General features: G+C 43.0%; 1 protein-coding gene across 2 annotated transcripts in view; it reads left to right on the forward strand.

Annotated features, from left to right (window-relative positions):
• The first annotated feature begins 7340 nt into the window (after positions 1 to 7340).
• LDB3 (LIM domain binding 3) overlaps positions 7341 to 16164 on the forward strand; it is a 432694-nt gene continuing 423870 nt past the window's right edge. The window contains exons 1-2 of one of the 2 annotated variants that reach the window (XM_078643294.1): positions 7341 to 7493; positions 7592 to 7721. In XM_078643294.1, coding sequence (XP_078499420.1) covers positions 7629 to 7721 — 93 coding nt within the window. In that variant the 5' untranslated portion in view covers positions 7341 to 7493; positions 7592 to 7628. The remainder of the gene's footprint in view (positions 7494 to 7591; positions 7722 to 16164) is intronic. The other variant, XM_078643293.1, reaches the window with a different exon arrangement.

Below are 16164 nucleotides of genomic sequence, written 5' to 3' on the forward strand. Positions count from 1 at the left end.
TCAGATTTTCTTCTATAGTATCATACGTATGATTTTTAATTACTCCAGTATCTTTTCCGCTTCATGGGCGACACTGTTAGCCAAAGTGTTAGAATGTTCTAATTCCGGAACCAAAAGATCAGTGTGACCCTGCTCTGCCCTAATTCTGTTCCTCTTATCCCATTGGATAGTGTACCTAAGTGTCTGACCATACTTTCATCACATGACAAACTATCATAGAAGGGGCCGTGTTTTGATTAATAAGAAAGTCTTCTTCCACACAGGCCGACATTGGCTCAGATAACGCTTCTCCAGCAGCACATTGCAATCAAAAGACCTCCTAGAGGGGGCAGCAATTATGGCGCTATAGCTCCATGAAATAAAGCAGATAGGGCATTACGATCCGAGATGACTTGTTGTTGTAATACTTTATTCAATATTGTCATATCATAAACGTATATAAATAAGATTGTGTAATTCATACAATCAAAGACAATAAAATATTATTTACAATTATAAAAGAATTTGATGACAATACTAAAGTACAACAGTATAAAAATAGATATGAATTAATAACAGTATATATAAAATCTATACTTTGTTAGCATTTAACATCCTAGTGCGGATAAGCCAGGTGCATGATAAAAATGTTGCCACTCCACATACAGTAAGAAGGGATGTTGTATCAGTTGTAAAGATACGTAGGGCAACCCGGAAATCTCTGACCCCCAACTCTATACACACTGGTTTCAGCCATCTCAGCCTAGCCCTCTTATAAGCCATACAGCCAAACATGAAATGGGGTAACGATTCTGATTTACACGGGCAACAAGGGCAAGTACTAGTTAAGGCCCTTGATCCTTTCCATCTTTCTGTAAATTTATTGAGGGGTAATATCCCATACCTCATTTTTAGGAAGACCGATCTATCTCTTGGTATTCTAATGAAGTCCAAAAATGGTTCCAACTTCCTGGTAGGCTTATGTTCTAAGAACTTGTTGGTCAGTGATCCCCATTTCTGGTTCTTCTGCTCCTTCGCGTCTACCCAATCCCAATAGATTTTTTTAATTACTTGTTTAGGCGGGGGCTTCTGAGAGATCCAGAATTCAGCCAATCCCAATTTTATAACCATTTGTCTCAGTTTATTTACCCACTGTATTTTATTCGCACTATTCAGAGCAATAAGTTCATCCATAACCAGGGCATAGTTTGCTAGTTCTGGGGTCCTCCTCAGGCGCACCCAAAACAGCAGGGGGCGAAGATTAACTATTTCAAGTATAGAACGTTTGCCCATATCATGGAAAAGGGGTTTAAGCGGAGTTGAGTTAGGGAGGGAGACTATGGGCCAGATGTAGGTCACCAAATACCGGTCGGTAACGGCCGATTTTGGCCGTTACCGACCGGTATTTGGCTTTTGATATGTAGGTGGGTCTGAATTTACAGAATCGGTATATTTACCGATTCGGTAAATTTACCACTTCGGTATTTTACCGCATCGGTAAATATACAGATTCTGTAAATCCATATGTAGGTGACACTCCTAAGAGTGCCACAGGCCCTTAAGAGTCGGTATTTTACCATCCAATCCTATGGGGTGGTAAAATACCGAATTCAGGTGTGCATGCACATCTGTGCATGCACACCTGTGCCATGTGACACACAGACATGCCCTTAGGGCATGTCTGTGTGCCACATGGCACACATGCCTGTACTTGGGGTGCTAGAGGGTGTCAAAGTGACACCCCCTGCACCCTTGCAGGATTCGGTATTTACCGAATCTGTAAATACCGAATCGGTATTTCACATTGATTCCTATGGGCTTCAAGGCCCATAGGAATCAATGTGAAATACCGAATCGGTATTTACAGATTCGGTAAATACCGACTCTTACAGAATCGGTAATTTTTTACCTACATCTGCCTCCTTCCTATTTACCGACTCTTAAATACCGATTCGGTATGAGTCGGTATTTAGGAGTCGGTAAATAGGAATTACCTACATCTGGCCCTATGTCCCTTATGAATATATTCTCTGCTCTTACCAATTCTGGGATATTTTCACATCCCCACAATTCCGCCCCATAGGTCACAGAGGGCAGCGCCCTCCCCTCATAGACAGCAAGAGCCAGGGCAATTGGTCTACTCACTGACTTCCGCTGGCTCCTTAGAATAGCGCCTGAGACTCTCTTGAGGTTTAGCAGCATCTTAGCCACATGGGAATCCCACTTCATTCTGCTATTAATTCTGATCCCCAGGTAGTCAAAATCCTCAACCACCTCAAGAGATGACCCATTAAGAGTGATGTTAGTTTTCTTTGATTTTTTGGAGCGGGTAAGACCATCAGCTTGGTTTTGGTCGTATTAATAGTCAACCCACGTTCCTGGCAGAAAAAACTGAATCTGTCCAGTAATTTTTGTAGTCCAGATGGGGGTTTGGCCAACAGGAGGGTATCATCCGCAAAGAGGAGAGTTTGTGTTTTCTCCCCTGCCAGGACTGGGGCATCGGCATTGCACTCCCTCAAATGGTCTGCCACCCCATTAATAAAGAGGGAGAACAATGTTGGGGCCATCACACGGCCCTGGCGTACCCCCCCTGTTTACAGACACCCTCCCTGTTAGCTGACCCTGTCTCCCCCATCTTATCCTGGCATAGCTGCCCTCATGGAGTTTTACTATAAACTCCAAGAGGTAACCAGGGAACCCCATGTCCTGCAACAACCTCCAGAGTTTCTCGCGAGGAACCAAGTCAAATGCACTTTTAAGGTCTATAAAGGCCAAATAGAGATTGCCCTTCATAATAGTTACTGTTTTCCAGTATATTGCCCAGAACCTAAAAACCTGGTCAATTGTACCCACATTTTTACGAAACCCCGCCTGGAAGTGGGATAGTATATTCCCCTCCTCTAGCCATCTATCCATTCTATTTACAATGACCCTGCCAACTACTTTCTGCATAGCATCGATTAAACTAATCGGTCTGTAGTTGGCAGGGTCATCCCTGTCACCTTTCTTATGTATGGTGACCACTTCCGCACTCTTCCAGGAGTCGGGTACAGAATGACCGTTGAGAATTAGATTCATAAGGGGGGGCAATAAAATCCGACCATAACTTGGGATCATGTATATATAAATCACCCGGTAGCCCATCCGGGCCTGCCGCTTTTGCGGGGATTATGTTCCTAATAGCATCATGAACTTCCCGGGATGTAAATGGTTCTACGGGTGCAAACCCCCCAATACTATGGTTAACTTGAGCCCTACCAAATGGGCCTGCCTCATCTTCACCACAATACAAATTTGTGAAATGTGAGTGCCGTTGCTGTTCAGTTATGTGGTTGGCGAGGGGCTCCATACCTACTCTGTCTAATTTGTTTATCAGGTTCCAAAACAGAGTTGGGTTTTTTGAGCTGGCTACGACCCTAAGTTCCTGCCAATATTCCTCCTCCCATTCCCTCTTGGCCCTCTTGATACACAGATTATATTCCCTTCTAGCCAACCGAACAGCTGTAGTATCCTTTTTCCTAATAGCATTTGATATGGCCCTTCGCTTTTCCCTACATTGCACCGTGTACCATAGAGTACTGGCTTTTACTGGATTCTTGTTTTTTAATCCCCCTTTATTTTTTATTGTAAAAAAGGAGCCAATTTTCTTCATTAGGGTATTATAAGAGTCTCTAAGGCTGAAATTTGGATTGACTTGCTGGGCACAGATTTTAGATACAAGTTCCCTGGTTTCTAATTCCACCAGGTCTTTAATACACAGTAGACTGTCTTCCTGACACGACACCCTGTTCCATTTAAGCCTGCGATTGCAGTTGGATGGGACCAGATCTTTTGTTATCATTAATGGATCATCCGCGGATTCCCTCTCCAGCCCCCATTGTATTTCCATACAAAGCGGGTTGTGATCACTATCCTGCGACTGTATAATTTCCATATCAATTAGTCTACTCCAAGATCCAATATCAAGCAGAATATAATCAATTCTGGAAGGACAGCTGAGTTTATTATAGGTGTTAGCACCATTAGGATCTGAATTTGTCCTACCATTGAGGGCACGTAAATTATAGAGATGACTTGTGGATTTAATCTTATCTGATCAATCCGAGAAAGGACTTTGTGTGATGCAGAGTAAAATGTATAACCAGGTGCAGACCCCCGACAAACACACCATACATCCATAAGGGCATTAGAGCTAATTACTTCCCTCGATGCAGCACAATATTTTTTCATACGCAATTCCACTAGCAGCGAACCAGAGCAAGTGTCCAGTCGGGGTTCTAATGGCATGTTAAAATCAGCACATTAAAAAGGGGGGTATGCCATTGACACAGTTCAGATAGTAAGAAGTTAAAAAGTGATGAATCATCCTTGTTTGATACATACTTCACACACACCATTAGTTGGACATTGTCCTTTCCTATCTCTGCAATGGCCTACCTGCCTAGGTGATCCCTTTTAGACTTGTACACCCTCCACTCTTGATTCCTTGCCAACTGGGCCACACACATATGAGATCCATCCCGTCTGATGCGACCAATAAATTATAGCCCCAGACATTCAGATTTTGAATCTCTGGCAGAGATAAATGGGTTTCTAGGAGACACACATGAGGTTTTATTAACAAAAGCTCCTCCTTTACATATAGCCACTTAAGGGTAGAACTCAGATTATTAATGTTCCAACTAAGCAAATGTAACTCCCACCTACCCATACTAATCTTATATCTCGTTAATTATTAAAAATACAGACTACTGTCACCGTGCAAAAGACTCCTTTTTGACACTGTCCCCATTTTGCTTTCTTCCACCCAGAACCCAAATAGCCAAAAACACCCTGTTAAGCCATTACACACACAACTTCAAACCCCCTCCTCCTCATCCTCAACACACATTACACCCCTGCCAGCCCCCCAAGCCCTGGCCTGTCCCGAGCTCCCGAGGGAAAACAGAATCGTTAGTACCCACCAAGCAAAATAGTCACACTATAGTCCATCGCTGTTTGGCAACCACCCACTGGAGCGCTCCACAGCTACCCCCCCCCCACCGATCTATGAGTCCTAATCATAAGACCACAGGAGCATGCAACAAATAAAAGAAAGAGAGACATTGAAAGCCTAGAAAATATCAGAAGAGAAAATGATATGATAAACAAAAATGTTCTTAAAAAGAATCAAATCAGTGCCTATCAGATGTTAATTCTGCTTCCAAGATTCCAAAAGAGCCTGAGCCTTAATCAAGTCTTGGCAAAAGAAAGTTCGATCTTGGAAGAGGATTCTCAAATGTTCCAGTTCCGGAAGAGAAGCAATAGCCCCAAGTTTAGCAAATCAGCTCCCTCACCTGTCACCTGAGCACCACTGTGTCATGACAAAAATCAGACCACACAAAAAACTCAACACCGTAGGATTTCACAGGGTTATGCGGTCGAGCAAACTGGTGTAATAGCTGACGGAAGATAAAATTGCCCACACAGATAAGAATTGCTCACCGGTATTTCGAGGCTCTCCCTTTAGAGGGCTTCTTAAATGGAAAACGGTATGCCCACTGCACCTGGCAATCAATGTCCCAGTCTTTTAATTGTTGAAAGGTCTGGCTAAATAGCTGGACAATGTATCATCTAGCATCAACACCCTCCTGTCCTTCAGGAAAACCTGGTATCCAAAGGTTATTTCGGTACATACGACTTTCCATATCCTCCATCTTCTGTGAAATGCCAGTAAGCCTTGTTTCATGAGTTTCGGCCTGTGTCTTCTTTACAGACTCCTGCAATTGCGCAGACCGGTTCTCCATGCCATTTAGCCTCTCCAAAAGAGTATCCATATTGTAGACATTTTATGCAATGATACCTCAATCTTAGACAGAGACAGAGAATCCTTTTTGTATTCCTCCCTATGTATTTGTAAATAGCCAATAAGAATGGAGCAGAAGGGTCAGGGTGTGCTGCAGATGGAGCTTCTTTATGCTGCCACGGCTCTAGCTTGGCCGGGGTACAAGCCCCAGAGGGAGGGGAAAGGGCAACAATCCCTGATAGGGGACCTGCTGGTTCTGTCACAGCTTCAGAGAGCAATGTATCCTTATTTTTGGCCCCAGTGTTCACAGGTGTGAGTATGGTACCTTCCAGATCCCATGAAATGTCCTTTTCATCATCCTCCAAGCTGTCCTATTGTTTCATTTCGAAATGCTTCTATGATTGGGGTGTTCCACATCACCCTTTGTTTTGTGGGTAGTCTCTTGGAAGATGCCAAATGTCCCCCATGTTGATCGATAGCACACTGCAAGCCAGGGTCTCAGTGTGTGTTGCTTGTAGGAAAGGGGCACACTATGTCCAAATTGAGATGGGGATTTTGGGATAATAAATACTGGGCCTGGAAATAGATAGCCTCAGAAAAGTGCCATCCATTGTTACATATCTTCTGACTCAGAATTCTGATTGAGTGAAGATGTCATGTTTCTAGTCCCTAATATCCAGGCCCACTCCTGCAATAGCACTGTGAAAATGGACATTTCCTTTTGTAAGTTAAGACTGAGGCAGCACCAAAGATGAAAGCCCGTCAAACATTTCTTATTGGGTCCATCTTATATAAACTTTGCATTGACTTAAAAAACATGGTATATCTGTTTTGCATTAATTTGTTGTGTTTTGTAACATGTAATAGAGCAAAAGTATTTTGCCCCAGCCTTGTTGCAGGAAGATTTTTTTGCATCAGGCAACATTTTTCATTTTTATTGCTGCTAAATAGTTTAAAATGTTTGCTATCAATTGCAACATAAAGGAAATCCTACCCTGTGTTTATAAAAACGTAGAAAATTTAATTAGGTCTATGTTTCCTTTTTGCAAAGCAGAATAAACTAGATTTCTCCTTAGTTTCGTCCTATTGGACACATTTAAAATCTGGAGATGTGCTTTTTCTTTATTCACTCATTTATTCTGTGCAATCAGAAAATCGTGTGCAATCACTTTAGTCAATGTTTGGTTGCCCTGGTGCAAACTCCACTGCTTCGCTTTTAAGTGTAAAAAACCGAACTTGTCATGATATATATATTTTTCTGCTCCAGTTCAAATTTTTGTAACATAACCTTACACCAAAAGCTCCAGTCACAAAATCGAGATTTGCAACAGTAGAGTGTCGATGAAAAGAGATTTGCTTTGAAAACAGTTTCAAGATTTGTATTAGCTAAACTGCATATTTCACAGTAAACAGTGGGTACTGGGAACCTGCGAATAAGGTGGCGAGGCGCCCAAACTGGAGTGACACCTTTTTTCAGTGCACATCCCCTTGGCAAACAGTCGAGCTATGCGGGCATTAGGTAGAGATTGGCGAGTCTAGAAAGGTTCCCCTTCACTCACAGGAGGCTAAATCCGACCTGTGAGTCACAGAGTCCCCGCATAGCCGGAGTTGGGTTACAGGCCTTGTATGGCACCAGCTGAGCTGGGATATCAGTGTCTGCCTTACAGCTGACGGCTATTCTTAGGCGTCACTTCAGCGGGACTGAGCAGGCAAGACAATAATCCAAATTGTGCGTGTTCTTTGTGCTCGTCCTATTCGTTTCTTCCAGCATTTTCTTTGAAACCCGTTGGTTTGACCATTGCTGCTGTTATCGTGTTTTTGTTTTAGAATCGCCTTGAGAGGTTAACCCCCGACGCACAGAATCATGGCGTACAACGTGTCTCTTGCCGGACCTGGACCCTGGGGCTTCCGACTGCAAGGGGGCAAGGATTTCAACATGCCGCTGACCATCTCCAGGGTAAGTGCCCGGGCCTTGGGAGCCTATTGCCGCCTCGTTGATACAATCTCCTTGGCACTATGGTAAAATAAAAGTGTCAACTTTAGGGATATAGGTACTTAGACTAGACAGGTCTATCCAGCCCTGCCTGCAGTTAGGATGTATGCATACTGTTTGACAAATGCTGAAACTTTGAACTATTGAAGTGCACTTAATTTAATTTTTTGTTGTAATGGACATTGGTAAGGATGGCTTAGGACTTGTAAAATAGTTCTGCCCACTATGGTGACATGTGTATTTAATTGCCAGCTGTTTATTGGTTTTTGGCCCCATGCTATGGATTTCTCAGTTTCTCCCAGCCAAAATGCCGTTCTGAAAATGGTAAATATTTAATTACTAAAATGTGTAACAGGAGAAGAAGTGAACGGAAGCCGATCTGGGCATCTAAAGCATTTTCAAATATGTCCTAATCAATTGAAGACCCAAACTGACATATTTAACTGTGTATATGTTTTCTTAGATTCATTTTATACAAATGCATGGTTACCAAAATGTTCGTTGTTCGAAATTTCTAGCAAAAGCCACTGCTTTACAAAAAAATGTGAATGTAATAGTGTGCGGGGGGGGGGGGGGGGTATTTGTCCCGTCAGCTCTTTGTAGTGAATGCAGTGTGTTATGAAATAACAAGTATTGTCTGCAGTATGAAGGGCGTAAAAACAGGTGGTTACATGTATAGTCCATGACCACTTTTTAGTGGGTGTTTAGAGTATAAAAACGAAATAGCCTATCTTTTGAACTTGTTTACACACGTTTTCTCTGCGTAGTTTATGGTCTTACTCAGTTCCATTCAAAATTAAAAATGTCTGCACAAGTTAAAACCACGTGGTAAAAGATCTCTTTGGGAGCAACCTGTGGAATAGAATAGGCAACAACAGTGTTTTTAGTTTCTGGAGCATAGTTGCTGTCCTAGTGAAATATTAACTTGACAATTTTCCCAGTGTAGATTACGTTTAGGATATTCGATCCGAAATCATTGATTGTTTAAATTGAAGTGAACTAGGGCTACATTCCCCAGAATGCATTTGTTTCGTGCATGAAACTCCAGAATTAGAGACATGGTGTCCAGAGCGTATAGGGCCATCTGTTCTGTTCATGCTATCCTATCAGCACTTTCTAGCCGCTGGGAGCTTTGTTACTAATGAATAAGGCCTTGGGGAAATTAGGGCCTTTGGAGAGTTCAGATTTCGGCTCATGTGCCTGACACAGGAATACCTCAGTTGCTGGTCTGACAAGTGTATGTCAGTTTGAGGTATAGAGGTTACCTTTGAATGGAGACAGAGATTTACGAGTGTCCATGTGCGATTTGGAGCAGTCCACCCACTTTTATACGTTTCTGTCTCTTGTAGTTAGCTCGGTTTTTTAAAAACACTTTTCTGTCTCTTGTAGTTAGCTCAGTTTTAAAAAAAATACTTTTCTGTCTCCTGTAGTTAGCTAAATTGGAGAGTTCCATCGGTGGGCTAACCAGGGTGTCAACCTCACTCCACGTCATCATGGACAGTGCTTCTAGTCCTAGGCTTTTCACCTGCGAATTCATTGTGTTAGTCTAATTTTGTCCAAAGATGCAAACTAAGACTACAGCCCCCAGAATGCATTATGTTGTTACATGAAAGCTCTGGAATCGAAAGTGCCCGTGATTGCATGAAATGAACGGACCTAACATGTATTCCTTGTGTGACCTAATCTCATCTAGGTGAGCTCAATCGACTTTTTTTTTTATTGCTTTCTTTGGCATTCTTGGTAAGGTTTGGGGTATCAGAGTATGTGTTTCGGCTTGGTAGTGCCATTTTTAAGTGACCCTTATTAAACCGTGTTTCCATGAAGCGCAGCAGGTATGAAAGACTGCAAGATTCACACAAGCTGCAAAGCTGCTCTTTGCCAAGTGTGGAACCGTCAGCCAGTCTTGGCCTTTTAACCAACATCAAGTTGCATTTTGGGTCTTATAATTCTGCTACCAACTCAAGCTTGCAAGGACTCTAAACTTTCAGCACATAAACTGTTATTAGCTAAAAAGCTGTCACTCATAATATGGACCTAACTGAGAGTTAAGGGAGCTGCAAAACAGAAGGCTGCTGGCCTTGGTTCCTGCACAAGGCAGGTTACCTTGGAAAGCTGAGTTGGGTAATGCCCCTGCAGTGGAGATTTGTGTGGTGATCTTTAAATTCACACACTGACACTGCTAAATCTGATTACTGAGGTCTTAATTAAGTGGGTATTAACGCCTATACATTATATATGATAGTGACATCCAGGCTACAGTTGGTTATAGAATCAATGACACTTAGGTTTTTTTCCCTTTGCACCTGTACTGCCATTAATCAAACAGATCTTTACTGCTTAGGCTCACAAGCCGGTTCGTGCTCCTAAATGTGAGAGACTCGCTCATCACTGAAACGTTTGCTAAAGTTATCTCCCAGATGAAGCCCTGTATTTTTGGAACGGACATCTGAGATTGAACCGCAGGGAGATGGAAACTCTCTCCTCTCGCGGGCAGCCTGTCTCCCCATATCTCTGCCCGTGCCAAGAGCAGAACTTTTACTGTCCTGCTGGGGATCGCATAGCGGCGGATTAGCATGGCGGCGCACAGGCTTGCAATGCATTGCCTGGCGTTCGCTTGTAAAAGCGTCATAGCTAAAAGTTCCATTTGATTGGTCATTTGTGAAAAGTAGCGCCATGTCTGCCCTTTGACCCTCTGCCATGTGTCAGTCCGGTTGGAACTCCTCATTGTGGAACAGATGGCCGATGAAATGGTGAAGGGAATGCTTGGGATATCTGACAATTATCCTGGATATCAGGAGAACAAATTAGGAACAATCTACACCCTGGAAGTGAAAATGGAGAACAAGTTAATGCCAAGTAACACGCCCACTGTAACCCAGTAAGGGTAACCTTACTGCAAAATGCTAAGTTAATACAATTTGTCATTCATTCTGCTACTTCCATTTTAGGTTGGCCTCGATTAGGCACGCGTTCTAGGATACCAACACTTTCTCAACAATGCTGACTTTTAGATGTACGTCAATTTTGGGAAACTGCCTCATAATGCTACAAGCAGGACTGTTTCTGCACTGTCCGGGTACTTAGATACATATTTCTCTCCCACTTGACACTCGGGTATCCAGACTGGACAGTCCTGTGGAAAGGAGCATGCAAAGAGGGTGGGTTATGGTAGCAGAAGCTCCCATAACGTCCAGGCCACCCTTACATAGGGCTGAGTAAATCAAGCAAAAGCTTGTGTGCCCAAGAAGAAACACTGGGTGCCCAGCATGAAAATGCATTTGGCCGTCAAAGAAGCAGTCTCAATTTGATACAATGCTCCAAGAGAAGAATCCTATGTCGAGGTTCCTTGTTTCAATGTCATCAAAATAGCTGATAGACCACATCTCCTTTTCCAAGGAAATAATAATGCAACCCATAGCATTCTGTGGAAAAGTTGGATTCACAAAATGATGGCTATGCATTACATCTACTATATTGTTTAAGGTGCGTCCTCACTGACATTCAGGTTCCTCCAAACTTAGGGGCTCATTACGATGCCGTAGCGGTGATTGGGTCCGACCGCCATGCATGCGGCGGTCCCGCATGTGCATATATGATGGGGCCACTATTGCTGCGGTCGGAATCCACACCTTTAACATTGTGGCAGTGTCTACTGAGAGCAGCACCGCCACAATGTGAAAAAGAGCATGTTGTGCAGTGAAATGTAGGGGGTACCATGGGTGCCCCCCTGTGCACCCACACCTCCCCCCAACACAATGGGGGTCCACAACAGGCCCCTGAAGACATTCTCCGCCAGCCTTTCAATGGTGGTTCAACCGCCACGGAAAGGCTGGCTTCCGCCGGCATCATAATTGTGCCGGCAGTGCCTGCTAGGCTCCGCCGCCATTGTGAGCATGCTGACCGCTCCGCCAGGCAATCGTGACGATTGCTACTGGCAGAAAGCGGCGGACGGACTTTCCGTCTGCCCCAATACCCATCATCTCATGATGATGGCGGAACAATCGCCACGCTGGAACGGCCGGTGTGGCGATTGTTCCGCCATCGTAATGAGCCCCTTAGCTACCATCGTAATGAGCCCCTTAGCTACTTTATTTTGGTGAATGTTCAGTATTTCAAGAGTAGTGGCAAATTTCCACTAAACGTTCACAATGTAGATGCAAATTTCTAGCATTTTCACCCAATTCTGTCTTAAAAATCAAAGTAACAACCTTTGTTTAGAACAGTAGAATTCTGAACTATTTTGTTTATTCAGTCATTCATGTCAATTCATTAGTTACCTTCTGTTTAATACATATGTTAAAAACCTTACCTGGGGTGGGGAGTTTCATAGATTTCTTGGAAAGAAATGCAGAGTACTCAAGCAAAATAGATGTAGTGGCGTAGCAAAAGAGGCATCACCCCTCATGGAGGGGGAGCACCCTGCGTCCAGGTCAGGTTGTGGAAGATCGGGGTGTAGACAGCCCAGTTCCCTGGGCTCTTGTGCCACTGCACTTGCTGCTGAAGAGACAGCTAAGCCACTGAATTGATGGTGCTATGAGCGAGCCGAAAAGGCGGAACATTAAGCAAGATGGTGTTGGTTGTTGGTGTCGGTGTCACAAGGGTGATATTTAGAAAAGTTACATCTTAATAGCAATAATGTTCAGCAAAATAAGTCAACACAAGTATAAAGGACTAACATTTTCTAGAAAGGTTTTACAAAGAGCAGTATAAAAAGTACTAAAGGTTAGCATTTTATAGTGTGCTTAAAAAAAGAGCAAAATTACAAAACATGATAGTCTGACCATAGCAGCAGTTGTCGCTTCACAGCCCACAATTCCCCTCCAATTTTGTTCTGCGATACCTGTATTAAGATGTTTGCAGAGCCCTCACAATGTACATCGGTTCTCAACTGGCAGCACCGATAGCTGTTCCATTAACAGGAGAAGAAGCGGGTTCACTTAGTGTTTCTCTGTTTTGACAAACATATTGCCTTGATATCTAGTAATGAGGGATCGAAAGAGCTCCCCACAAACTGAGAGGTTGCTTATTTTGTCAAACTGGAAATTACAAGTTCGGACGGGCTGCACTAAAGCATTGGGGGAGGTCTCCCTCCCTGGTCCCCTTAGAAGAAGTCCACTGTAAATGTTAACTTGCTTCATTTTGATCATCAGTAAGGTAAAAAAACACTGATTGTGAAACTGTGTTTAGAAGTGCATTACGTTGTATCCTGGATGCTTTGGGAGGGCCTAGGGGAAACAAGACTCTGGTAGGCCTGGGTATGCAGCTAGCTAAACGAGACAAAGCCTCAGGGCAAGACTGGCAGTAGTGGGCACCGGGCATTTTCCTGGTTGGCCAGAAGGTTGAGGTGTTTATTTACCCGTGGGGCCTGTTTTGTTACTGGGGGCGGGTTTTGCGGCAGGGCTGCAATATCGGCTTCTCGTAATAAAAGCGCAGCAGTGCTTGACACTAAACCCCCAATCTCCTCACCCCCCCCAGGGCCGGAGCTTCTCGATAGCCCAATAGCCTCGTTTAAGATCTCTAGTGGAACCAAGAACTTGAGGAATGCCGAAGTGTCTAGAATACAAAACATTCAATTCTTGCAAAGATGCCACTCTGTTCTTATCCAGTACAGCTCCTGCCATCTGGAACACTCTACCAGTCACCATGAGAAGTGCTAAAGAAACCCTCCAGTTTCAGAAAGGCTAAAACACACTTACTCCAACTCTACCTGAGTTAATGTCCCTATGACTTATCCTCATTAGTCCCCTTTACTCATCTTTACCCGCTTGGGTTCCAGCCTCCATCGTTTTGTCCTTGCACGTCTTCATATCTTACGTGCCAACCATTCTCTCTTTATATATATTTGTGGTTCTTTTTCTTCTTGAAAGCCCTCTCCATGATCTTACTTTTCTTCCACTCTTTTCATTATCTCCCCTCCAGGGTCTTTCCACTGCTTTCAAATACACTGTTTTATTCTGCCCGCTCCATTCAGTGAGCTTATGTTTTCCCCCATATCCACAAAAATGGACCGTACAGGTGGGAGCAGTGGGGCGGGGTGGGGGGGTGGGGGGGGTTTGACTCGACAGATGATGACAAGGGGAAATTAATTATTTATTTAATTTTCCCTCGTCGTCCGTCAAGTCCCCCCCCACCCCTCCCCACCGCTCTTACATGCACAGGCCGCTCCTGCTTCTCCACTAATTTGGCCAGCAGCTGTTTTGCTTGTTATATTTTTATATACTCTGCTCTCTTCCACTCTGCTCCTCGATTAGTGTGCACCATTTCCACTGACACTATCTTATTTACGATTTGACATTTTTTATGTTGCTGGTTATATGTAAAGAGCTGCTCAAACTCATTCGTCTTTTGTACAGCATGCTGCTGCCTCCTTGATTGGGTTGCTCTCTATAAAAACAATAAGTAAGTATTTTTGCCTTGCCCCATGGCTAGATATTTCCTTATTGAGATATTCAGTACGGGTGGGAGAATTCACATAATTTGCTTTCGCGTAATTATTTGAATTTTCAGGGAAATTATGTAAAATTACACCTAAGTACACATAATAAAAATCTATCACATAGTGCTATAATTTTTGTGTGAAACTCCTCCTCTCGTCATTTTTTTGATGTGAAGATGCATTTCATACTGAACAATAGTACGAAAACACAATTAGTGCAAACCATAGCCACTCATGTTCTAGTTGTTCACGTTGTTGCTGCACTTCCGTGGTATATTTTTCCTTGAATGGTATGAAAATTACACGATTCGCATAATGGTGTATTTTCAGGATTTAAGTGCAACAAACATATCTTGGATTTTCGAGAATTGCACAAACGACACTAGCATAATTTGAATTTCACTTGGGCCTAATATTCATAGAGTTCTCGTAATGCAAACCTGCAGCAGACACTGCGACCCCACTACTGAGATATTCATAAAGTTCTCACAGTATGTCTCAATTTTGAATTGATTCATACTCTACTAGTAGAGAGACATCTAAGAATTCACCTACCCTGATTTGCATTATGATTGTTTTCAAGAGCTCAAGTATCAGAAGTGCTCTAGGAAAGCACCTCTATCTATGCTAGTAATGGTACACAAATGCACACGATGAGGTTATTCACATGCATCCTGGAACATCTGTTAACGCGGGATTTCTGGTCTATAGTTATTATTCCAGATCCCAATTCAGGTCGACTAGATCGTTGGTACCTGTCATTGAGAAAAAGGCAATCCACTACTAGGTTAATCAATTAAGAACTTAAACCACTCTAAAGAACCACTGACTACGAATGAGTTTAAAGATTTATTATAAAGCCAAAAGTATCTGAAGATACAAACATCTCAGAATAAGATTCAAAAGATATACAGGTATCAATATAAAAAGGAACTCTCGAAATGCTCTCAATCGGCAAAAGGAAATGATCAAAAATATCTCAAATACCATGAGAGTTGCAAGTATCGCTATAAGTTGCAACTTAAGAGTCATTTACAAAAAGGAAAATTCAGATTAGTCTGTCCCTACACTGGACTAAGTGACATCCCTACTTAACAAGATCTTTACCTAAAAAGGTGTCAGCCGTGGTGACTTCCAAAGAAGATCACGCACTTCTCTTAGTCTTCTTGGTGAATCGCTCTCTTAAGTTCAATCTATCTGCCTACCCATCTGCTTTCTTAGGCTCCCCAGATCATCTGCTCTGCCTCCTCCCCGGGGTGCTGTCCCTAATACAAAATCACATTTCCAATAGGAACGCCCCTAGAGACGCCCCTCACGTGGTATCGGTTCTGGCGGCAAATTCCATGCTGGTGCTCCTCTGGACCCTTCATTAAAGTTGACCTTGCTTCCCAGGCTTCTTCTCCACTGGTCGGTACCCCCCAGGAAAACCCTGATGCCTCCTCCAGGCCTGTGTCAGGCGTCTCTGAACAAAGCCCATTCATCACTAGACTGATTAGGGCTCCTCGCACCTGCAAACAAACCGTTCTACTGTGGGCCCCAAATTCCAGCCTCTACCATATCTGTAAGTCATAAACTATGTCTTCGTTTGTACTCTGTGCGATCTCTCCTTAACGAGCACATGCAGATCAAAGAAGCAACTTTATCTATTCAGGCCAACTAAATTACATGAAACAGGCCTCTGCACTCTAAAACATTTAATTTCTGTGTTTAAACAGTATTCTAACTAACACACATTTCTATAAAGTTATCATCTATATAAAACATATATTTCAATTCTATGACTAATAATACCTTGGAAAAAATGTTATGTCCACGTCTCATGTCAGTGTAGCAGCACTTATACGTTTACTGTGAATTGCCATGGGCCTACACATTTTCAATGGTTTGCAGAGTTTCGTTTCTCCTTCACATAGTCACTTAACATGAAGAACATGGAGTTTCACATCATCCTTGCGTTTCTTCATTAGTTTT

The sequence above is a fragment of the Lissotriton helveticus genome, chromosome 5_1 (assembly GCF_964261635.1).
Source record: "Lissotriton helveticus chromosome 5_1, aLisHel1.1, whole genome shotgun sequence".
Lineage (NCBI taxonomy): Eukaryota > Metazoa > Chordata > Amphibia > Caudata > Salamandridae > Lissotriton > Lissotriton helveticus.